General features: G+C 31.4%; 1 protein-coding gene and 1 long non-coding RNA gene across 2 annotated transcripts in view; one reads left to right on the forward strand and one right to left on the reverse strand.

Annotated features, from left to right (window-relative positions):
• Positions 1–23,759, forward strand: part of LOC108731275 (neuroglobin) — a 37,103-nt gene extending 13,344 nt beyond the window's left edge. Inside the window, exons 3-4 of the mRNA XM_018461528.1 lie at positions 18,225–18,456; positions 23,141–23,759. Of these exons, the coding sequence (XP_018317030.1) occupies positions 18,225–18,456; positions 23,141–23,296 (388 nt within the window). The 3' untranslated portion in view covers positions 23,297–23,759. The remainder of the gene's footprint in view (positions 1–18,224; positions 18,457–23,140) is intronic.
• Positions 23,760–27,105: 3,346 nt separating this feature from the next.
• LOC108731273 (uncharacterized) overlaps positions 27,106–27,597 on the reverse strand; it is a 5,240-nt gene continuing 4,748 nt past the window's right edge. Inside the window, exon 3 of the long non-coding RNA XR_001937017.1 lies at positions 27,106–27,116. This is a non-coding gene — a long non-coding RNA (uncharacterized lncRNA). The remainder of the gene's footprint in view (positions 27,117–27,597) is intronic.

Raw genomic sequence — 27,597 nt, forward strand, 5'->3', positions numbered from 1 at the left:
AAGAAGTTTATTCTTCGCCTATTCAATCAGAGCAACATTTGAGAAATCGTATCGTAGCTGCAGCGAACAGAATATCGCAAGAACAGTGCCTGGCTGCTACAAGAGCCGTGTTTGACAGATGCAATGCTTGTATTGCTGCAAGAGGTGCACATTTCGAACAAAATCTTCATTAAAAAGTTTATAAATAAAATAATTAAAATAATAAATTAAATATATTTTTTTCTTTTTTCGTGATTTCCTGCGAAACAAAGCAAAAAGGAGCATATGTCTATAGGACTTTTTTTCTTAGTTTTTTACTCCTCTACACGCTCCCGAAGTTTTGCCATTTAATTTGGAAACACCCTGTATATAAATCTTTCTATCGCTATTATTTTAAAATTTCTTTTAGAATTAAGTGAAGAATTAATTTTAACTATTTTTATAAATTAATATTTCAAAACAAATAAATAACGCAAATTGAAACAAAATAAAAATGTTTAAGCCAAATGTCATACTCCGATGCTCTAGTTTCCAATTGAAATAATAAATGATCCGTTAAAAGTCAAACCGATATATCGGAAGAATTCAATGAGTTTTCTATATCACGTTCATATTTCAGTAAATTACGGATAAACAACCGGTCATTCGTATTTTTCTTTTCTTACTCATCATTTGATGGAGCCTATTTTTCCATTTTCTTTCTTTATTTCGCCATTTCCATTATCCTTCAGGAAACAAGAGATTTTCTGGTATCGGCTCACTCTTAAATATCCACGTAACTTTGATACGCAATATATATAAGAAAGAAATTTCTCGAAGGTTGCTATAAAATTTATTCCAAACAGAATAGCTTCGTTCTGTTTGCGAAACCCATACTATTATCTTCCTTTATTTTTTATTATTGCATATTTCATTGTTTATGTGCATTCGAAAATATTGTCAAATAAGGAATACTTATAGCAGAATATATGAAATGTCAACAGTGACAAGAGATATCTATTTACAAACTATTTCTTACCAGAAATTGAAAGAAATCCAGGAAATTTCGAAATTACGTCGTGATGAGTTCTCTTATTGTATAAAACTAATGTCTTTATCTCGACAAACCCATTTTTGTCTTCGTATTTTTTCATGAAAACGGAAAATCTCCGGATCCATTGACAGAAAAATGTTTCGTCCGACAGATTCTACGTGAATCGCGCGTGTAAAAACATCGGGACAATTTTATTATTATTGACCAATGAGAAGAGAAAGACTATCATACAAAGAGAAACCGAGTGCGTCTGACAGGCGATGAGTGAGGACAATAGAACGGGATCAATGTTCCGGTTGCTTAAAATAGAAATAATGCGAAAAACGTTCGAGGCTGTCTGATGTTTTAAAACGGCGCGATATCTCGATAAGATGAGGAAATAATTAAAATTGCGAAAATAATTAGAAGAATTTCTTGATGCAATTACATAACTATTTATTCAGTAATTTTTTATGAAATACTGAAGTCATATAAAATTTCTCAGCTAAGTCGCATTGAAATTTATTAAAAAACGCAAAAACAATTAAACATTAATTTAAATATATAGATTGGAAATAAATCTTATTCAGAAAATTTGTTGCTTGATATTAAACTCTTGTCATGCAAGGAATGGTAAAACGATACACAAGAATATCATGGCGAATGAATTTTGTATTGGTCTGATACCTCAACTCAATAAACTCACGGTGTATACTACAAACACACTATTTCTTTCACGTTCGTCGGTAGTACCTTTCGTGCTTCGTCTATTTGCTTGTGCGCAAATGACAGGATTCGCGATATTGGAGCACGTTAAGCACACGCAACTACAGAACGTACGAGCTCTTGTAGAGATGGTATTTTAACGTGAAAACGATGACAGTGGTTTCCGGCGGAAGATAAACCAGTTCGTTGAAAGAAAAAGAATTATCTTCTATATTTGAATTAATCTCTCTCTTCGGATCAATTCTGTAATTAAATCTACTACTGTGTAACGCTGACTAAATCAAATGAGTGTAATTCTTTTCGAATTGCTTATTTTCTTTATCAATCTTCTTTTTATACATTTAAATTTTTATTTCTCTTTATGAAAATTCTTTTTTTTTTCGTCCACATAATCTCATTCTGTATTATAGGTACATCAAATTGTCTTAATTTGAACATAACATTTCTTGAATGTGTATTTAACTCCAATTTCTCATTTCCGTAGATTATTCAATCTTATTTTAATTTCCACGGAATTACAATTGGAGACTATACATAAAAAAATATTTTTACGTGAAGCATATATTCTTTTGTATAAAAAAATTATGTGGACTAATTTAAATGCAATTTTTTTATTTGGTAAAATTACTAAAAAATTAAAATATATTTTATTTATTTAAGTATATCATATTTTTTATAGATTTATCGATAAAAACACTTCAGGTTAATAATATATCATGTACTTGAAAATGTCTATATTTTTTACAATGCCTAAATATATCTTTGTTTCGCGAATTACTCAATTATTCAATGTATATGGTTCAAATATATATATATTTTTTTTTTCAAGCTAATAAATCCTATAAAGCGTAATAATAAAAACAAATAAGATAAAATTCAACAAAAGTGATAAAAATAAATTTGATGCCCATCTCGTCAAATTAAAAAACAAATGAGCCTTGATCAAATTTCGCTTAAAGCAATTTAACATGATATCATAATACTGTAAAATTTTAACAATTTTTCCAACAATTCCAATAATTTTTTACAAGTTTACACATACCATTGAATCAGTCTGGAAATTTAATTCAAAAGAATTAATCTTGCAGGAATGTCACGCTGTTTGAAATCTAAAATACAGATACAATTTCGTAGTTATCTATTTGAAATTTGAAAACAAAGGTATAAGAACAGTAAAATATTTGCATGATATTAAGTTGCGCTATATTCGTTGAAAATCCAGCGAATGAAATTTGTTGTGACAAAATTTTATATTTCGTGTCTCCTCTTCTCGTATATTTAAGAGTAATTAGTAAACTACGCAGGCTCGTCGAAGCTCGTTTCTAAAAACACGCACGAGCTCTTTCTGCCATTTTTGCCATCTGGCCGGCGCGCAATACATTTCCTGATATTGGCGTTTTCACAATATACGAAACACGAACGCGAAGCCGAGTTAGCCAATGGTTACACCGAAATGGTTCAACGTGAAAATAGTGTCAGATTTTTCATTCTGAAAGATGAACTAGGCTGACATTATCGGAAATTCATGTAGCTATAGGAAAATTCAAAAAGAATTATGTTTCATAATTTTAGACGCGATCACAAATAGGTATATGGTAACTTGTACTGGTATTTTGACAAAATTGTTCTAAAACTATAATTTAGAGTCTCTAAAGAATACATACATAAATAATACTTTAAAAATTATTTCAATATTTCTTGCTGTTTATATTCCAAAACGAAAATTTAAATTTAGATTCATTTCAATTCGATAAATTTTATTGAGCTTTTATATCGATAAATAATCTTAAATTAAGTTTATGTTGAAAGTATGATTCACAAATTAAAATTATATATATCTAGACAAATAAAGTTCTCGCCATTAAGATTTAAGCTTTTAATTTCAGGATACCGCGAACGATTTAATTTCGCTGAAATCAACTACATGCTTTTACATAATCAATATACATTCCAATCTGCTTAATATCTCGTTCAATATTGCTGAAACCGGCAAGTATAATTATGCTGGATATAATGTTGCGTTATCGACACGCAATTGCAATAAATAACTTCATATTTATGACATTTTATTGCCATGTACGAGAATGTCCTATTACTACTAAATTTTTCGGATTATCTCCGACGCGATATATCGATATAATTAATAACTCTCGACATCTGCATCGTTTTAATCTAGAATAACAAGAATGTTATGGAAATATTAATTAAAATGAGATAAAATCCTTTGAATAAATTCTAATTAATTTTACAGTATACTTATCTGTTTGCTTTGTAACAACAAGAATATTCAGAATATTTAAATTCACAAATTTATCAATGATACATCATAGATTTAGAATTTAGAAACTTTCATAACATTTGTAAATCTACATGTTAGATCTTAAAATTTTATCGGGAGTAACTTTTAATAAAAATTTTTTTAACGAAAAAGATCGATTCTTTCACACGTTTAGTTTTGTTCCAAACTTACTTTTTTAAGTTTAATTTAGTAGTATCTTTAATAGTTTATCAGTAATTGAAGATTCATTCTGTAATTTCGCAATTTGTAATAAAATATAGTTTGGAGTCTCTGTTATTAGCTTTTGCATTAATCCATACTGCGGTATGGCAATATACGTCGAAAATCAGGTAATTTGATATTCAAAGGGATTTGCCGAACATCAAATCTACGATAGTGCATTTCTCCTCACACCAGACTTTATCCATTAAACATAATTAAGGGAATTAACAATTGAGTTAGTATCAACTAGCTTTTGTCTCACGAAAGCAAAGTTATAAAAAAGAAAGAATTGGATGAAACATAACATATATTTTTTGTTAAAAGTACATAAATATTAAAAAATTATATTAATTGATATACATTGTATTCGTATAAAATTCACAATTGTCAAATTATAGGATATTTATTTTATTTTCTCGCGAATTTTTTATATAAAATATTTGCAAAATAGAATCGAGAAATGATTAAATTTTATTATTTAGCCTTCAATATGATAAACGCATACATAGATTGAAGAGAAGAGTGATAAGAATAAAAAAATTAACCCTTGCAATACAAGGTATACAATTTAGTGTCTCATCCGTCCAAACATGAGTTACTAGAATCCGTCCTTTTTTTTTCACCTATTTCGTAATTTATTGTGACATAACATGATGCTTATGTTACGGACGATTTTCCAATCTTGAATTTCTCATAGAATATATTGCACGTACGCGCGCGCGGTCAATAAAGCCGAGATGTGACAGTGATTGCCCTTGGATAAGATTAATCTGGGAATTCCGTTCTATCCCAATGTTGGCGAATCTGCCACGGTACTATATGCATTCCACGCGAATGTGCGCGTGCCTCGCGTATAATTTGCATCTAAGATATATAGACGCATGGAATAGAAACTGAGTATCTTTCATAAAATAAAAGGGTAATAAAAAATAGTAACTCATACAGTATTGGCATCATCGTAAATATCTCTTCATTTTCTCTTTAAAAGTAAACTGTAAGCAGTTTTTAGTTGCTCTAAATTTTTTGTATATATTGATCTCCTATATTAGTTTCTTTTTTCTTTTTCATCACATTGTTAGGTACTTGTTGCTTATGAAAAACAATTCGAAATTACGTTTTGCGATATTCTGTATCTTAAAAGTTTAAATGGGGAAATATTTGAGTAATTCACTGTAATATTAAAAATCCATACAAATTATATAAATATAGAAATCTTTGTTTCTATACAGCATCCATCTCTTCTATCTATTTTCTTTAAAAAGAAAAAATCTGACATCTTCTTTCTCATGATGTCATCTTCTTTAGAGCTTGAAATGAGATATCTTATATAAAAAAATTAACATTTTATTGTGTAGTTTTTACGATCTCTGTATAAAATGGCTACAAATTACTTTTTTTTCAAGTATATATATGTCGCGCTTATAGGTCTACACATTTATGCGTACACGTGTATATGATACATATATATGCGCTCATCGATTCCCGTCGGGCATCCAGCTTTAAGGTAACTTAATTAAGCTCGGTCTAGCTATACATGACATCCTCAACAGCTGTGAGAGAGAGCAAGACAGAAGGGGAAGTGAGAGGAGTGAGAGAGAGAAAGCGGAACCAGTAGAGAGGCCTTTGGTCCAGTAGCAGCCTCGGAAATCAATAAACGACTACAAGCGTGTGATATCGACGCGACGCGTTGATCGCTTTTTTTTTTAAGTGGCAAATTTTTACTTTAAATGCATTCGTCGATATCCCGTCTCACTCACTCGTATATAGCTGTCATATTTTCCGCGCTGAATAAAATACTTAAATGGAGCGACATATAACTGACTGTACATTCAGTGCAGATAACGTTTCTGCATTACCCAGTCTATAATAATTTCCATTTATGCGAATACATTTTGTTATTGAACATTATTCATTCTTCAAAAAGGCGTATATTGTCGAATCGAATTCGTTTTTTAGTCGTCCCTCTTAGGGATTATGCTAGTTACTTGCAGGATTAAAAAGTGACACACTATAACCGTTACCATTACTTATTTTCGATAACGATCATTATTTTTTTATCTTTATAATGATAATGGTAACGTCGTTACATTTATACAGTAATTGTAACAAATTTAGCCGTTATTTTTATCGTTCTTTTAATCACTTATCCTTAGGTATATCTATTCAATCAATAAATCGCGTTATTTTTTATTGTGTGGATAGAAACATTTTATTGAAACACAAATATTGAAAAATTTTTTAATATTAAAAAATACCTCATATTTTATATCTTAAGCATTTTGACAGTTGCTATCAATACTGAAAATCTGTAGTATATATGGATATGTAATATGAATTATAAATTTTCAAAAACAACACTACTAGAATGAATATTGGAATGCATTCTTAATATATTGATGATTAAAAACAATGTTTAATAAAAATTTTTAATAAAATTTGCTTTTATGAATTACAGTCTAAATTCTTAAAGATATAAGTATATATTTATGAAAATAAAAATATTAATATAAAAAATTAGAAGATTTATTAGATAAGTTTAATATAAAAGTTCGCTTTAGAGTCTAGTTTAAAGTTTTAAGATTTAATATTGATTGTTACATTTAATATTGATTATTAAATAATGTAGATTTTAAAATTCAATGTTTTATTTTAACATTACAAAAAAAATAACAAAGCGTTACTTTCTAATTGCAAGTAACGTGTTACGTTTTATAATTAGTAACGAGTAAATTATTTGTTATAAATAATAACAATAACGATAACTCGTTTTTTTATAAAATAACGTTTCTAATCCTGGTTATTTGTAACATGAGACCTATCATCGCAGCAAAGATATCGCGTATTTTGCAGTTCTCGGATATTGAGAAAATTAAGGGAGATATTGTAATGAATATTGTATAATTTTATTTATCTTAAAAATGGAGAAGATAATACGCTTATCTCGAGTTTATACTGATACACGTATAAAGAGGAATATACATATGATCAATTTTATAAGCAACACATAAATTACTTGCTCCATGATTGCTCGATCGTGATTACGTACTATAAAATTTTGATGGATCAGCAGAGCTCTATTTCCTCTTCTTTGCAATTAAATAGATTAAATTGATTAGAGATAAATAGAGTGATATCAAGGAAACCTTAGATAGAGATTGATTACAGATAACTTCATGAAATGCACTTTACCTTACAGGTCCTTACATCGGAAATGATTCTTAATGTTTGCGTTACATTTGGAGCAAAAACATATATCGAGATTTATTAGACAGTATAACTTTTAATACTCTATGTCTCTCAACTAACTAACTTAATGATACAGTAAATTTTATTGTACATTAAGTACTTTCTGTATTTTATTAAAACATCAACAAAATCATTTCCGGATTTTTATTTTATTTAGGAAATTAAATACAAATTGTATATATTAACAATCTTATATAAAATCATATTTCCCATTAAATAAATAAATAAAAAATTGTAACTTATAAAGAATATGAAGATAGAAACGGTTTAATGTATAAGAAATGGGATTTTTTATTAGAAACACGTGTTTGTGATTTTTTTAAAAGAGCCAAACAGCAATGTAATCCCAGACAAATGGAGGAATTATATAATTCTCACAGTATGCTGCAAAATTTCTGTCTTAGCTCTTCTCGTAATAAAACTCAGAGGAAAATTTCATTTAACTTTTGTAAAAAATCTCGGCAATTTTTTAATTTCACTATTTATAATTATCTTAGAATAATACGAAGAAAGTACATACTTATATGAAATGCTGTTCATTAAACAGTAAAATTTACTTAATCTACTTAAAATCTACTTAAAAGTACTAAGGTTTCGCAGCGTTTATTAATGAATGAAGCTAATGCACAAGTTCTTAAAAACATTATTTTTTTTAATTTTCGTAACTGAACTAAATTACAGTTTTGAATGATTAAGTGAAGCATTTTTATCGTTTATCTATAAATATTAATAAAACACGAAAAAAATGATAAAATTTTTTTTATGGAAAAACATATTTTTAAAGGGTATTAAAAATATCAGTTGAGATTAAAATATTTCTATGTGTGTAAAACAGAGAACAATTGCATGACACAGGATATTAAAAATATCTTACTTAGCTACTGAAGAGTTAATAAAGCAACTACGGACTCTGAATGTATTCAAAAGTAACTTTGATGCTTGTAAAAATAAACGGCTTTCTCGCTGTAAAGGTAGCTTGATATTTTAGCGTATACATATAACATGCATAAAAAATCATATCGCATAAAAATGTCGTTACTTTCTGTAGTTAAGTGTCACGTAACAAGATAATAATACAATCTGCAGGGGGACTGCTCTTAAATATTTATACACGGATCTTGATTACACATACATTACGCTATCAAAAGGATTATAGACTTTTTTGCTTGATTGCATAAAGTGAATTAGTTCAATGCAGAAATGTAGTCGAAACATAATTTAATACAATTTTTTATTTAACATAATTTATCGAAGCATATTTAACATAATTTATCACGCCGAGTATCCGCTTTTATATGTGTATTTATGGTTTTTTATTTAAATATTACTCATCTAGATATATGACAATCTGATTTTTTCGTGATATTACGACAAAAGTCTTAATACGATCAACCTTTTTATTGAGTAAGTTTTTCGTCAAAGGGAATTTTCATAAATGTAAAATAAATAATTCTATCTCATCTAATTTTGGTAATTTTTGTCAAAGCAAATAGATATTTAGATATACTGAAATGATTTAATATTCGATTTTTTTTTAATTCTTTCAATATATTGTATATACATACAGAGAATTAAAAACAAATCTTCTTTCCTTCAACGAAACGCATCTTTTGACCCAATTTATTGCAATCTGAATATTATTATGAAGCTGGTAACTATGTTAACATATAAATGATAGGATTTGAATTATGCATGCGGACGGAATGCGTATTCGGTTTATCCCCGTCGCGTGTGGTGGAGCAGAGGATCCTTTGGAAAAAAAGAAGGTTAGGCACGTTTCACCGATTCTTTTGGGGCCGTCGTCAGAGAAACTAGAACACGTAGCACACTCTTAAAGAGAATGGATCATATTCGTCGACCTGGCAATAGCCAAGTGACAGGTTGAGCATATTAATAGCTTTGCAATGAGTGAAATTGTTGAAAGAAAAAAATGATTTCTTCATGACACATCATGTCTTAAACAAAATTCACATTTTGAACTGCCTTTTACCAAATAATTAAACTTGCAATACATGTTTTTGTCTTTTTCTCTCTCTCTCTCTCTCTGTCTCTCTATTTTCTCGTAGATAATTACGTTTGTATACAAATACTATACAATATTAAAGGAAAAATATGCAAAAAGGATACATCTAAATTTTTCATAAAAAAAGTGTGACAAACTAAAACGGGAATTGTTGTACAATGAATTTACAATGTATTTCCTGTTTTTAGTCGCTAAAAGAAAAAATATTACTTTCTCCATACATGAAACACTATGCATAGTGCAAATAGATACATAAACTAAAAGGTACATAAAATAATATGAAAAAAGCATGTTGTTAAAGTTTTAAATTATTTGTCAAAGAGATGAATGAAAAGTCTGAGTACATTCGAATAATTATTTTAAAGATTTTATAAGTTTTTTTATATACATATGTCACATGCCAAGAGAGAAATATAACATTACTATAATAGAATAAAAAATATAACACATAATAACTATTGCAAGCATTTTATAAATAATGCATTGTGAGAGAGAGAGAGAGAGAGAGAGAGAGAAAGAAAGAAAGAAAGAAATAGAGGGATATAAAAGAGAAACTACAAATATATTTTATTTTGCGAAACTAGAAACGAAGACTCAACATTTTATTATTTATTCATAAGCGAAATATTAAATTCACCAATCATTTATGACACGTTTTGTTCAATCAATTTACGTTATTGCTGATGTATTAAACAATTTCAATAAGTGTAATAATACGATTTTATAAATGTGTGTACAACACAGTTGGAAAAAATGTGTTGAATTTAACATAAATCGCATGTTCCAAACGGTCCACTCAAATTTTTGAGTTAATTTTACACAAGATAAATATGTTAGAAGGTAACACAAATATTATGTAAGAGAATAAATACAAAGAAAGATAACATCGACGCAGTTTGTAAACATACCGTGGGAACATTTTTTTTCAGAAAATTAACATTTATGATATGTTAAATTAATACATATTTCATTCATTTGTCTTAGAATTTACGTTTTAAAACACATAAAAACACATTATTTTTATGTTACTTGTTCACTTACTCATAAATTGTATCATTTTGACACTAAGAAACATTGAATATCAATTTCACAAAAAATCTTTAAATAACATAATCACATTATGTTAAATTAACACTCGAATATGTTAAAAAATTCAACACAAACTGTTAACACGACCGTTTCCAATACAAATACACAAATTTTTTTTACTGTGTAAGCTTTGTAATATAAGTATATTTTTTTCGAATCAGAAAATTTAATAAACGATTATTTATCTTTTAATAAAATAAAAAACACTATACTACATTACTAAATTGCTAATAATATGTATATTTGTTTGATGCATCCAATATTTGATCATTACTAATGTATTCCAGTATCTAGAAAGTAACATCTACATCAAAAATATATTTTATTCTTTTTGGTATCAGAAATATAATAATAAATATTTATTTATTAACAATTATTCGAATCAATTACAGTAACTATCATCATCATACAATATTTTATACTTTATTTTATGTACTACGTAGATTCAATATTATCACATGTAATATATTAATGATAAAATACAAAATTACGATTGTTTAATTATTTAAATACGATCTATATGAATGTATACGTCATTTATTAATACCAGCGAACACTCTTTGGTAATCGGTTCTTTTTCTCAATGAGTTTACGTCAGGTGTGACTTATTCGTTATATAATGATTTTAAAGCTTGGTTTTCCTCGACGTAATTAGAAAACGGTTGAAGGCGTTGTTACTCGTGGCTGGATTTCACCGCGGGTTTACCTTAATGGAAATACAAGGCATTAATTTCATCGCGCTTTGCTCGAATATGTTAATATCCGGGCATATACGGTACGTTCTTTGAAGATTTCCACTTAAGTCAAATTAATTTACTACATTCGACTCTTGGCGAGAATCGATCGGAATTATATATCTCAAATTTCTTCTATCTTATCTCGCATGCTTACCTATCTGTTTTTCAGTATTAAAAAAAATATAGCGCTTAAATTATTATTTGTCATATTCATTTATTAACCTTCTTTGTTTTTAACCCTTCATCGACAATGTGAAACTTTCATCCTTTGCCCACAACCTAACTTTGAATTTCATATATAGATTTTTATATTGTTCCAGACTTCACATAAAAATCTGAAAAATTCTTACATATTTGTGAAAGCGTTAACAAGGAATATTTACTATCATAGAAGTTGAATTGTATTTTATTTTTTATAAATTTAAATTTATATTTGTGTGAATTTACAATTAAAAAATTGATAGTTTTTTAGTTTAGAACTTTAAACATTTCGACGGAGAAATTAGAAAAAAATTAAATTAGAAAAAAATTATATTTAAAAATATACGACTGCACGCCGTGTAACTAAATATAAAGATCAAAACGGCTGCAACGAGGCATCAACATCAATGTTCAATGCAATGTTGATAATTACTCGTCGTATCGATTTAGGGTTGCTTTTTTTATCGGATTATGGGAGCAGCACAGTGGAAAAGCTGACGTCGCGCGCGCGCGCCGAATCGACAGCAGTATCGTTGTTTCTCGTCGCTTTTAAGTATCTTCCACGGGGGGAGAATATGGATTTCCGATACGAAACTTTTCAATCCGTTCCCAGACGATAAGAACCCGCCGAACTTATACCAAGCGGATACTGTCGTACCGTTTATTGCCCGTTGGGAGGCCGCATTTAAAAATATTTTATCGTACCCGGTCAATACTAACGCTCGTCGGTCTCTCCAGTCATGTCGATCCCATTTGCATCGCTGTAACTTATACATGCAAATTTGCTGTTACGCGCTCTTTAACTCTCGTTTTCGGCCTGAAATCGCATGTCTTTACGCTTAAAACGTGAGCAGTCCGTGTCCCAAGCAGCAAAGCAGGGCATTTTGACAAAATCAAAGTCAGATCGTCCTAATTAAGTGAAAAATTATCAATTCTCGACATAAAAAATGTCTTAAAGGTCGAATATCGTTTGAAGTCATGTATATAGGTCAAAAATTACGAAGTTTAAACCTACGAAATGCCTTCAAAGTTCAGTGACTTTAAAGTTACACATTAGCTTATAAATGACCAAATTTTTATCAAACATGCGCCTTCAAAGTCTATTCAACTTATAAGTTAAAATTAGAACCTCGTCTGAAGAAAATGTGACCTAGTTGTATTACCTAATTTCAGGTAGGCGATATGACTTAATATGTCAGAATTACCTAATTTTTGCCTTATATAAGTCCTTTGTATTTGACTTGACTAATAGGAAATATTTAAGGCACGAAATAAACTTCGCGGTCGCGCGTGCTGGAAGGTAACTAAATACAAAGTTAATATTATCACGGAAAATGACCTATGAAGGAAATTGATGTAATTCTTATTCAATATTGACCAAAGAATTCTCGAAAGATCGCTCGATCAGGGAGAACGCGTTTTTCTTTCTGCGTTAAGAGCCTCTTTCACAAACTCCGATTAACGCTAATCGATGTTAACTCATCACCACGATTGCCACCGTGAGAACTAAACACAGAAGAGGAAGAGAGAGGAGATGTCCTGATACATTAAACTGATATTGGCACTTCTGCGAGTTAATTGTCAATTAATTTAACCAAAAGTTGGTGAAAGAGGCCCTAAGTGTTGTTGTTGCGTGATCTCTAACATTTTGGTTATGTATCGATTTTGATATGTATCGATCCAGAGATCTCGACTTTGAAATCAATCTGACTTATAAATAGGGAAATTGGACTTGTTAGTCAGAATGCCTTATTGATCGATAAGACGCCTTCAAAGTCAACGATTTGGAAATAAAAATGCCTTGATTAAGGAAATTTGCCCTCAAAGTAGGCATTTGGCCTTCACAATAAGGAAATTCGACTTACAAATCGAAATTTAGACGAAAACGATAAGTCGGCTATTATTACGAGCCTACATTAAAATGCTTTCCAAAATTATGCATTATAAAATATATATAAACTATATTATAACTCTTTTGGAATAATTAAAAATTGCAAAAAAATTTCTATTTCACGCTACTTTTGATGTAGATGCGATATTATAACATTTTTATTGTGCTAAGTGCAAAACATATTGTTGTCAAATAATTAACAATTAATTAATTATTGTTTAAATTATTTGTTTTCGAAGGCGCGTTGTTTTTAGTGTAAAATAAAAATCTGTACAGAAAATCTTCTTTCGCACTTATTTTTCTGTCACATATCGAGCGATATTCAATTTCAAAACTGACGTGGAGATGGACTGTTAATATTTTATTTCAATGGCTAGTTGGAACCATATCACGCATATGTTATATGTATAGCATAGTTACCCGTCTAGATAGAATTATTGGGATTGTGCAGGGCTGCCATCTTTAGATGTCTCGACGAGCTGAATCGCCAAAAGAAGAGAGGGCACAAGCTAGTCAGAATTAGGTCAAAATTACCAAAATGTTATCGATATTCGACCTTCTGCTAGGTTTATTTGACCAAATCCGACTATGACTTATAAGACGAAATGCCTTTCATTACTTAATTTAGACCATAAAATTACATCAACTTTATTCCCCATTTACCTTTTTTCGATGTCGATTCGACGTAAATTGGGCTTAATCGAACAGATTTTATAACCTATCAGAAGGTCGAATAGACGTAATTTCGCCCTATTTTGCTGCTTGGGATGCGCACTGAAGCTCAAAAATGTCGTAGATTGCAGTATTTTTTGCTCCGAAAGCGGGGATGACAAAAGAAATTCAATTCACATTGATCGGAGTTTGATCAAGATTTAGTAGTTAGTCGTTATTGTTTAAATATATATGTACATATATCCCAACATGTCAGAAACTGACGGCAAAATAAAATGTACGATCCTCTGGGATTTCCATATTTAATCAATCTACAGAGATTTATGAAACATATGCACGAAACATGGACAACGATAACGATAAAGTGCGATAAGAGCGAGATTTGATAGCATATATTGCAGATGATTTAACTGTCATATGTGCACAATTATCACATAACATATGTCTCTTTATGAGGAGAGAAGAGATAGGGAATATATTTTTTCAAATATTATATGTGAAAATTAGAAAATTTATCTGATTTTTAGTTGAATAAAATTATTAATGCAATATGACAATATGTACAATTTTAAAAATAATTATCCAGGGATAAACTGTCGAGGACATTGCAGTGTATAGATTGAGGCATTATTTAAGAGGAAAATTGTGTATTATAATAAGCGGTATGAGGCATTACTCCGACTAGAAATTTATCCAGGGATTTTAGCAGGTCCTAATCAGGTTGACCTTATTTCGTTATCAGATCCTGATAGGGTAAGTTCATCGGGACCTGATCAGTCATGTAACACAGCACAGTAATCGGGTCCTTATCCGGATAGCCTCATCAGGTCCTGACAAGGATTTTATCAGGATCTGATAATGAAATAAGATCAACCTGGCTAGGACTTGCTAAAATCACTGAATAAATTTCTAAGTCGGAAATTGTTCCAATGCTATCAATTTAGCATTACATTCCAAAAGAAGCAAAAAACATATATTTCAGAGATCCAGAAGGCACATTCTGAAGGAACTTTATAATCTCGAGGAGATTATCCAAATCGACTTGCATACGCCTTCTTATAAAACTATGGACGCTTTCTTCTTACGAATAACGCGTCCATGTTGTGACGTGGTTGTGTATTATAGAAACGAGGTCAACCATACCCAAATCTGACGAGAACATTCTTAGATGTATCTTATTCAGGATTATCTTAGGTCAACTAAACCAGATCCTTATAATATATAACAATTTTAACCTTACAAAGATAAATCATACTCAAACCTAATGAGAACCTTTTTCTTAGGTGTACCTTATTTAGGATTACCTTACGTCAACCAAACCAGATCCTTATAACATATAAGGTTAACCCAACTAGAATTCTAGTCGAGACTGGGCATTGTAGAGTATTACTAAGGGCATTAGTGCGCATTACTAGAGTATTAGTAAGCATAAAAATTAGGCATTTACTGGGTATTAGTAGACATTGAGGTACACAATTTTGGTCAGAAGTTTACCCCTTGATAATTATTTATATTGGCAAAAAATAATATTGCAATCATAATCAGAATTATTGCAACATAAAAATGAAAGGTTTTCAAATAAAAATAACATGTCATCCCATTTTGAAAATATAACTTTCGCGAGAATTTTTATTTGTTTCATATCTATTAATTATTATATAGACGGTGTATACTTAAAGTCTAAATTAATGTAAGTAAAAAATGAAATATCTCTCCGGAGCATTCTTTATTTAAATTTATGCCCGACGTACGGAGGTGAAGATGCACTATTTACTTATACATTCGCGAACGATCTCCTCGGGGAGGGTATTTCGTATATTATACTTAAATTTACGAAGTTTACAAAATTGTACAACCTTGCGCACTCATTTTTATTTCTTCGTGAACATTCATCCGTTGAGATCAAATAAAACTCGCGCTGTGCTGTAACCGACAGTATAACGAGTTTGCACACCGTGAAAAATCACGATGGACAGATATCGTGCGAAATATTATGTTCCTTCGGAAAAGATAATTTATACGGACGCGAAAGGAAAATACGCGCGCTGAATAATCTTGACGCAATATTGGACCAATTTGAATATCGACGATCTCACGATTTTTTCTGATGCAACATTTTTTTTCGAGTCGCCGAGGTTACAACATCAAACTTCTAAGGACGCGCTGATTAATTTTGTAATGCAATCTTTAAACGAGGTATAAAAGAATTGTCCCGTACTTTTTATTTTGCCGTAAAATATATTTAAACAAAACATTTTGACTTTTGTTATCTATTAATTATATGTTCTGTGATTTTTATGCGCGTAGAAAAAATTTGATAAGTAAAGATAAATATTATATAGCGATACTATGTAAGCAGATACATTTATCGTGAGCAGATACGTTATCATGAAGAGAAAATTTTATTATTTTATCATATTTTTTCTGTTGTTTGCAAAATATAAAAGCGTAAAAACGAACATTATATTTTGCAGACTGAAAAAGAAGTACAAAGTGCGTTTCATGAGTGTTGAGTCCGTAACAGATTATACATTGAAGATCAAAAACTGCAAAGTGAGGATTAAAATTCAACTCCAATTAGAATGAAACAGATAAAAATTAAATTTATCTGATTGGTCGAATTTTAATTTTCAATTCGCAATTTTCAATCTCCAATGCATGGTCTGATGCAGGTATTGAATTGCAGCGCGCACTTATTAACTGTTGAAATCATCAAAAATAAAATAACTATGTTTATATTTTCTCCTTTGCGCGTACATTTTCCCCTAGATAGACAAGCGCGAGATTGGAATGCCTCGTTGTACAAAGAGGTATTTCATGAATGGCCGAGAGCTACCGTCCGCGAAACAAAAACATTTTTGTCGAGCTGCTATAATCAGGCCCACGTGAACTCGTTATTTCAACGAGTATAAAACTCGAAGAGATAAAGTTAACCAAATTTTGATACGAGGAAGAGATAGAGAAAACTGTGCGCGCGAAGATTGCAACAAATTTTTTTTAATAAATTCCTGTTTACTTGCGAGTGAACTACATTTCGGCAAACGTCAGGATTCTTTCGAGCTTCTTCAGTGCTAAATATAATATAAAATTGATGGTTATATTTGTGTTAAGTATCGTATGTCACATGAAAGAGAGGGAAATAAATGTTAGAAAGAAATCAAACAAAATGCGAACGAGTTAGGATTGAAACAAATAGCGTGTCTTTTCCTAGCAATCGATTTCTCTCGTGGTAGATGTATGCCAACGTTAGATAACGTAGAACTTAGAATTCAAGGCGTCAATCGGTTTTATCCTTACGGTTCTTTGAATCTGCAGTGAAAAATGTCGTGAGAAGGTATCGCGAAATATCAGGCATTTCGAAGGAATTGAGGAATAAATTTTTATATGCAAATTGTGTGTGTGAAATTTTGGGGGACTCGCCAAATATATTCGGAAAAAATTGGGACGAAAAGAAAAACTTATCTCGGACCATCAAAGAACTGAGTTTGAAATTTATGGTTCTTGTAGAACAGATAAAGTTTACGCTTATCAAAAATGCTCAACGTTTTTTTTAATCACTTAGTTTCACTTCTTTGCTTCAACTTCTCACATCTTTTGAATTTTTAATCGAAAATGCCTTGCTTCTTCAACTTGTTTTTCCAAAAGATTAGTTGTCTTTAACGATTGCATATTTCAAACGGTAAGTTGCTTTAATCCTTACTTTAATCATGAATAACAATATTTGTTAAATCTATTTTTAAATACACTTTGTTTAAATTTTGTTCCAATATGCATTTATGACTATAAGGTTACTTCTCATCCTGATAAAGTGAACTGCAATGTTTACGAAACATTGGCGTTTAACGATGCAAAATACGAAGATAACCCGGAAACTGCATAATTTCCTTGAAGGAAATACCCATGGAAGCCTCAAAAGTATTATTAATGATGAGCAAACATATTTAAGATATTCTCGCTTATCTTTTATATATAAGATTTTATATAAAATTTCCTGTATCTCACGTATAAAAAACAAACTATATTTGACTTAATTTTAATATAAACAATTATTAGCGCATTATATAACTTCTTGTCACATATTACGATATTACACAACTATTAGTGTCTTCACAACTCCTCTAATGATGCCACACACCGTGTGGTTCCAGGTTATTTGAAGAGAACACGGAATTGCTAAATATGTTCACGAAGTTTCGGGATCAAAAGACAAAGGAGCAACAGTCTACGAGCATGGAACTGGCCGAGCACGCGAAAACGGTCATGACCACCCTCGACGAAGGTATCAAGAGCCTGGACGACATGGATGCGTTCTTGACGTATCTTCACGAGGTCGGGGCCTCTCACACGAAGATCCCCGGATTCAACCGGCAATACTTCTGGGTGAGTCCTCCTCGAAAGGAAACGCAAATCGCCCATACCTTGCAATAGTCATACGCGACATATGACACAAACACGCAATGGACGAGTGTCCCAGTTATCAAACTATTAACTAGGCGAGAAAATAAGACATTTGTAATATGACTGAAGGAAAAAATAAGACAATGTACCTAAGTAGAAAATTAACTTTAATATAAAAAATATATGCATTCGGTAAGAAATAAATTATCTTAGAGATATTAAAGGTAATAATTTATTTTGGTCTGTCTTGTTACGCGTACACAATAAGATGTATATACAATAAAAACATCGTAAGATTGAACGTGAAATTGGAAGTTGACTAATTGTATATATATATATATTTCTAATAATCAAGACATTTTTCTATATAATAATATAATTAGTCTTATTATTAAATTAGAAATTCAAAATACTTTCGAATATTTGTTATTTTTTAAAAAAACTTTATATTTTTTCAACTTATTATTACACGGATAGAACGCTTTCGTCGAAATATCTAAAAATTAATCAAGAAAGCTCTGAAAATAGTTTTAATAATTTTGTTACTATTAGAATAATTATGTAGCTCAATTTCGTTATTAGAATGTCAAAATTGTTCACAAATTGTTCATTATACTTCAACTCCTATATAATTATTTTGAGAATTCAACAAAATTATTTTTAGATCTAGCTAAATTTTTAGATACTTCAGCAAAGTCTTTCCGTGTGTATATTTTTGTGTGAGCAAGTCAGTTAGACTTGTCTTACGTGTTAAAATATTGGTAATTTTTTAGTAATAATACAATGTAATCAGTTCAAAGATATCCATTGCTAATGCCAACGTTTCGTGAACCATGCCGTTCATTTCATCAGGGCGAGGAACGCACTGATACTAGCGAAGTATCAGTGCGCTCCTCGCCCTGGTGAAGTGAACGGCAAGGTTCATGAAACGTTGGCATTAGCAATGGATAAAAACATGACGATAACCCGCTGGTATCTTTGAAGATAATACTCGTGAAAGCCCTAAAAAGCGTTATCAATGTAATTAGTTTTTTTTATTAAGAACTCAGAAAGTTTTTACTTTAGAATACATTTGTATCACTTTCTAAAAAAGTACATATTTTTGCGTTAGCAAGCTTGTTAGACTTGCCTTACATATATCAGAACATAGGTAGTTTACCTCAGAATATACCGGGAAAACGTGCGAAAATTCTCACTTGTCGGAGAGAGAGAAATACGCCCATCTCTTGGCGAACATTTTCTCTTTGTGCCGCGCTTATCTCTCGCAATATGGAAATCAAAGAGACTAAACTGAAAACTTTTGGGAGACACTGTAAACTATTTCAGTACCTGTCTCCAAGCAAGAGATTTATGCACAATTAAAGTATAACGACGCTTGCGCGACGTAAATGTGGAACAAACTTTCGTTATGTTCCTCACAATGTATGAACATTTAATTTCTATAGTATATTTTCTTAGTCGAATAAAATCATTTTACAGTCTTTTACATTTTTAAAAATTTATGTTACTATTCGTTAAATTGGAGAATAAATAATTTATAGCTTTTATTCCATTTTTAATTAAATAAATAATATCAAATTTATTATTTAAGAAATATTACAATCTTGCTGACTCAGTATACATTAAAATTCAGAGTGGACGGGTTTGTTATGAGTTCGTACTACTAATTAAAAATTCAATTTTATTATCTTCGTATATTCGATTTTTTATCCAACATTTTATTATTCGCATTACACTTTTTTCTCGAAATTTATGCCGTCCCTTTGCAAAGAAGAAAAATTCGCTGCGAGAGAAATTGAATAACAAATGTTGAGACTTCTCATCTCGTAATATCGCTAGGTATAACACATCGGTATTTTGTTATCTCATGGATTTTCATAATCCACTGCACAGCTGGTGTCCGCCATTTGCTTGCCACGTTGCTATTCTCCACGGTACCTAAAAAGAAAACATTCTTTTTTAAATGTTCTTACGTACGTTTAGCGTTGAGAACAGTGATAAAATAATTATCGTGGAAGATAAATACGCTAAAATTTCACTTTAGTATTGGATTTTTTGCAGAAAAATTCTGCACGAATATTTTTTATTGCAAGTAACATTCTTTTAATATGAACATACTAATACGAAATATAAATTTTTTCATTGGCTTTGTAAAATACATGAATGCTATTTCGAGAGAGACAAATTCAGAATAATGACTTCGATTTGAAGTGCAAACTACGGGGAAACATCTGAAAGGACAGTCATTGCTAACGAGGGACTTGTAAATATTCTATAATTTTATTTACGATCCTGTTAGTCGAAAAACACTTCGAACGTAGAACACAAAAATTGATGCTATAACGCTTCTGTCATCCAAGTTGGTTGTAATGTTGTAATATAAATCGATACGCTATGGAACGAATAATTAAACAGCATGAAATCACATTTTTGCTATGATTGAAGTGAGGAAAATTCGTGGGAAATTCCGATGTTTGATTAACTATATATAATATATATAATCGAACATTATACACTTAATCATTCTGCTTGGTTGCATAAATTTGATAGCTGTCCATGCACAAACAAGTATACAAACAAATGTCGAATTCATTAAATTAATTACATTTAATGGGAGAATGCATTTTCCCAATATGATTACAAATATAATCGTATACAGAATCAACGGACATTTCGTTGCATTGAATATATGTGATTTTCTCGATAATTTTGATGTTTATTTGAACGAAAGCATGTGTCAATTTGATTCGTCCAATAAATCTTTCCTTCTTATATATCAATAAATTCATGTATCAGTAAAGTTTTATATATTTACCAACTTAATTTTTCTCAATCAGAATAAAAAAAATTTTTAATTTAAGCATTGGAGCTTACGAAAAAAAATAATACTGCACATGTAACAATAAATTTCAATTTTTTAATTCTCAATAACAATATGTACGCACATCTTGACATAAAATGCAACGGTGATGAAAAATAATAATTCACGTAATGCGTGTCGAAAAGAAAAATTTATGAAAAGGGCCTTAATGCAATACGCAAAAGTAATAACGTTTCCCTACTTTCTCGCATATGCATGCAAATTTTTTTATTACTTTTGCGACGATCGAAACGGAATTTTCTTTGTGCACGTGAGAAGGAAGCCGTGCTGGGGGCTCTTCTCGCGTCGCTTTATCTTCTCGCTAGAGGAAGAAAAGGAATAAAGGTATTATATAGAAAAAGGCAAGCATAAGAATGCTTAAAAATGTGGTTAAAAATGGAGATAGTAGGCATTTTATTGAAGTAAAATTAATTTTAAGATAAAAAAGTAATATTATATTGTCAAGATAGGATATAATTCCATAAGTAGGCCATTAATCGTAATGACTTACGATATAATATATATTTCACGAGAGAGACATTTTCAGAAATTAATTTCGATCAAAGATAACTTATCATTTAGTTCTTTCTAAAATGCAGCTTTCAGCAATGACATAATTCTGAGTTTGTTTTTATGTCATTCAGATAGGAATAAAGTCAAGTTATCTGCGCGATGCGAGGAGGGTTGAAGGTTTACATTACAGAGAACTAACATCGCATTTATTCACAGTGTGAAACGTTTGCCACGGTTTCAATCTCTTGGCACGAAATCAAATCCGGTTCGCCTTCCTTTCCCATCTAATGCGAGTCTCGTGACTTAGTCACTGTATATAGGATTGATAATTCCTGTCGGACAATCCTACAAAGTCTATTGTGAACCGTGGATATGACGATCGCTACACAATCGTCGATTCAATCGGCAGTCCTCGTATTGTTGGCGACCACGCCGCTCGAAATGGATCGATGCTTAAATATTCGCCGTATTGATATTATCTTCTTCCGCGACCCATAGCTTCGATTTTATCAATGCTTAAAATAAATATGAAGCAAACAAACGAAATATTTTTTTAGAGATTTTCGCTTACAAATGACGTATCAAATCATTTAATCGGAAAAAAGAAGAGTTACAAAAGTAAATATTACAGAATTTGCAAAACTAGTCTCTTAGCTCTTTTAGAAAAATATTTCAAATGGCATTTTTACTTCAGCATTACACTAAAAATAATTACCGAATGATTATTTACTGGAAACATTTTTTTTACACTGAGAGAAAAAACATCCTTGATACTAAAAAATAAGTTATTAGAACCCACCGAATAAATAATTTATTTAACACAAGAAAATTATTTGTTTGATGGGTCTTAATAGTTTATTTTTTAGTATCAAGGTATTTTTTCTCTCAGTAGGGAATAATATTTTCTTCTTTTTGTATCGTATGCTTGGCAACATATAAACAGATAATTAGCTGTTCTAAACCCAGGAAGAGAGATACAGAGTGCCGGCTTCTGAAAATTGTTTCCGCATCTATGTCGTCGTACTAATCTCGGATGTTACACAGTCATGGAAGTTGTTTCCATTCTAGAATTATATTTCGTCTTAGAATAATATAATTAAGAATAATAAAATATACCAAGAATAAAATAATAGTATACCATATATTTTAATTGAATCACGCAAATTTTAATTTTAATACAGACTCTAATCTTCCAAAAAAAAGACATTGCTTTTTTTTATTAAATAATACAGTTATTTTAAATGTACATTAGCGAAAATGTAGTTCATACGTGATAGGACGTTCTATTTCCAGAAAATCGAAAAACCGTTTCTGGATGCGGTGGAACGCACGCTGGAGGATCGATACTCGGAAAATGTGGAGAACATCTACAAGCTGACGATCAAGTTCATCATCGAGACACTGATCGACGGCTTCGACAAGGCACAGAGCGACAAGGCCAAGTCCTAGTCGTCCTAGTCCCGAGGATCCGGCACGCACGCGATCGCCCTCGATCTTGCGAGATGTTGACAGCCCCCCGGGTCGGCCTGGCTTCCCGACATTTGGAACGGGAGAATGCCAGCCGACGATTCTTGAGAAGACGACGACGGGGACAATCGTCGTTCTTGCGTTGATTCGCGCGGCGTCAACACGTCGCTGCTACGTTTCTCCGCGAATTCTTGAGAAACGCGAAATGCGAGCGCGTGGCGTTTTGCGCCGCCGCCCTCGCCGGCCTGAGATCTTTTTCTCCCTCGAACGGATCTCGCCATTAAACGTCTCCGGATATTAAGAACACAGTCCTGAGTAAATCCTTCGGGATCTCTTCGTAAAAACCGTGCCGCAACGCGAAGCGAAAAAGCCGCGCGGCTCTCCCACGACAGTCGAAGGGTTCTCTCTTTTTATCTGTTTAATTCGACTAACAATTAATGTTGATTGGATTTTTAATAATAGAAAAACGAATCTATTTAAATGACACATTTAAAGGTCTGAAGTTTCCGATCTCTTCTAGGTGTCTTCGCAACATCATTTTAATAAGGAGATATATTTATTCGTAAGAATGAAAAAACGTAACAAATGATTTAAAAAATATTTTTTTTAATTTAAATAACAAAAATTGGAGTCGAATCGTAAGTTTTGATTTAGATGCGTCTTTTCAAGTACCTCATTATTTTATAAGTAATTTTGCAAACGTCAATCTTAATTTAAGTTTAACTGATTCTTCACCTCCTTCTAATGCGGATTCCAGGAAAAAGACAAAGAGTAGGTTAAACTAAGATTAAAGCGTACCAACCCGAAAGCGCTATGATTCCACATTATCTGAAATCTACCAGCTTGTGATCGACCAGCTTTTTACGAACGGTGCCAAAACACCCGTGGGAAAATCGATTCTCTACAGAAAGATTTGTTTTTGAGATTTATGAATTGTTTTTTTTTACATGCAAAATATTGTTTATCAATAGACAAATTCTGGGATATAAAAACGAAAATATTTCGAAAATGGAATACGTGCTTTTTCGTGAATTTATCAAACTTGTGTTGTATCAAAAGAAAGATACTTCATATTGTTATTATTTATTTGTTGTTTATGTTTCATTTCGCATGGTTTTGCGCATGAAACGTAATACGCTGTGTATTATGACATTTGGGGGAAAACCGCTAGCATTATTAACATTTATTGGATTCTCCAGTAAAAATATATCTCAATGAGATGATTCGAATATATTATTTAGGGACTCATTTTATAACTCTTATAATGCTATAGTTACAGAAAAGGCCCCTTAATTTTATTTATCGAGTATACAAGCAAACGTTTTTGTCATTTTTATTTATTTTCTATACGTTTGCTATTTATTTCCCTTCGTCAGCTATAAGCTTCCTCTGGTTTTAATATATTTAACAGGAGCAAAACGTAAAGTGACACATGTCGTTATTGATCAGACACAAAATTAGAAGGAAGGAGGTGGGAGAGCTTTCCTTTCCCGCAAGAGTCCGATCTTAAGGGGATTACTAAAATGTAACTTTGGTCAATTATATGATACTCCTCGTAAGAACAGGATAAGCTGAAATAAAAGTTTTTATTACGATACTATTACCAACAAAATAAGGTTCGACCATCCGCTAATATTCGTCGCACACAATGCCGTTTTAAGGATTTATTACGTCGCAGGAAACATTAACTTCTTATGAGTGTTATAAAACCACCTAATGCATATAGATAATGATTCTTTCATCAAGTATGCTCACATAAATAACTACGAATTTATAGTATCAAAACGTGAGAAAAATATGTTTCCATTTAGTTTTCTTTCCATATACATTTTTTACGCCAAGCTCTTTTACGGAGAACGATTATTTATTCTGCTAATAATATTAAGCTTCTTTTGCTCGCTCAGGACGTAAAATGGATGGCTTTTGAAATATCATAACATTCATAATTCGCGAGATGAAAATTTCCAGCTTCTATAATAACATAAATCGCATAAAATTCAATGCATCGACAAAAGATTTGCATCGTTGCGCGTGTTGCGAATCGATATTTGCTCTTAATTAAAAGAGTCGCTCAAATCCGAACCATTTAGCGCAAACCGATGTTTGGAAAAAATGTCCTACGGCACGCATTCTGCAGTAATTCCATATGATGACCTCAATTCGATTATCTCACCGAGAAGTTTTTTCTTTTTTTAAAACCGATACCCCACCATCAATTTTAATCAATATATATTGTCCAAATTACCATCGTTATTTAAAATCGCATCGCTCGAGTTTCAAAGAGATGGATATACCTATAGAGAGAGACGTAATGAATATAGACTGCGCATTGCTTGATTTTAGTAACTGTGCTCCATTAAAAAGAGAACGCAGTTATATTGAATTTAGAGCAGTAGATATCAAGAGTAATTCTTTTATTTGCGAATGTCGACAATCGCGATTTCTTATTGGCTCCCTTTTCTCGACCGCCATTTTAGATCTAATTAGTCTATCGTCTAATGAAAAAATGCTCCGTGATTTTTAATATAATTGTTATAATTATTAATATAATTTTAATATAAAATTTTAATGTAAATTTAAAGAAAGGGATCGATTGTGTATCTTAAAATGAGAATTACAAAAGTGAACGAATTTACTGGAATATTTATAATTTTTATCATCTAATGCATTTGCTCACTTTTGTTATTTTTATCTTGTTTCAAGATATACAATCGACTCTGAGATTAAAATGACGGTTGTTTGTACAACTCTTGTTTATATTTAAAGTTCTATATTAAATTACACCAACGTTTCTCTTCAACTCGACACTTTAGAGTAGTTGAGAGAGAGAGAGAGAGAGGGGGGGGGAGAGAAAGAGAGAGAACAAGCTACCTCACTCTTTCTGAGCTAACAGTATGACAACTTTATATAGGAATGCGCAGTTTGTACCTATTACGTCTATAGATATACAAAACAATCCATGCAAACTTTGCGAGTTTGATAATACCACGATATATCTTGCGCAGAGAGAGAGATCGTATATTCTCTCGGCAAGCTAACAATGAGTGCTAGCGCAAGATATGCCGGCATTTTATACCTGTATTAAGCCGCGAATACGGGGATTCGAATTTATCGGGACCGATTTCATACGCGTTTCCGACCTTCAATATACGTATCGATAATTGATACAAGCGCGGTAGAGCAGAGTGATAGCCGCGGCGACAGCGGTGGTCAGTCAATCGAAACCAGCTTTCATTCACGACGGCCTTGGATTACATAAGTCACGCAGGATATCCTTCCGCAATGCGAGGCCGAATGCATGTGAATGCAAATGTCTATTGTTTCGGAACGGGGTCGCGATTTAATCGTAAAAACGACGCGCGATGTCGTCACCTCGCTCTCAAATATATCCCCGACACGCGACGAAAATTCATTTGTCTAATTTCGCAGAATTTGTCATGAGGTAGTCGCAAGCCTGAAACGTGTCATTAAAAATCTGTGCGAAAGTCAGAACTCGTCACGGTAACTTTTACAAGAAGTTCTTGCGCGCGATGTAATACGCACTTGACTTTGATACACCACGTGTGCGGCGATTGACATTTTAATGAAACATCAATCAGGATTGACGTTTTCATGCTGTTTTGTTGATTTAACTCGAAAGCTGTGACAGTTACCGATGATCGACAGTATTATACACTAACGTACGTCATTGATTTAAAGTAAAATATGACTGGTTGTCAATAAGAAGCCGAGTATATTTGTCAAAAATTGTGTTTATATTTCACGTATAACGTTTAATTTTTCAGCTTATCTCACGAAGTTGCTTGAATTTGCTCGCAAAATATCATAAGATTAATTAATCTCATCAACATATTTTTTTTTGCTGTGTACAATTTTTCTCATAATTAATAATCAAATTAAATTATAAAAACATTCGGAAGACATACTTATCACTATATTGAAACAAATAGCGATACAAATTTCTGTACGTTAGTTAAATCTCAAAATTTTATATAAAGTTTTCTTTTTTATAATCTTGTTGAGAAAAATTGCAAATTTTGATGCCTGACGACTTTTACATTGCACTTTCCAAAAATTTTATATACGTTTGGCACGAGATTGCATGTAAATAGAGACGTTTACATTTTATTATCTCACTATTTCTATTTCGTGATAAAAAAAGCATCATATCAATATAAAAGCATGCGCAGCCTGCGTTCGCGTTCGTCATAAGATCGATTGTGACGATCGCAGATGACACGTAAATGGAGAGGGACACGCGGAAATTATTGATACTCTTCCGA

This window comes from Mycetomoellerius zeteki, unplaced genomic scaffold (assembly GCF_001594055.1).
Source record: "Mycetomoellerius zeteki isolate Tzet28-1 unplaced genomic scaffold, Tzet1.0 scaffold122, whole genome shotgun sequence".
In the NCBI taxonomy this organism is placed as follows: domain Eukaryota; kingdom Metazoa; phylum Arthropoda; class Insecta; order Hymenoptera; family Formicidae; genus Mycetomoellerius; species Mycetomoellerius zeteki.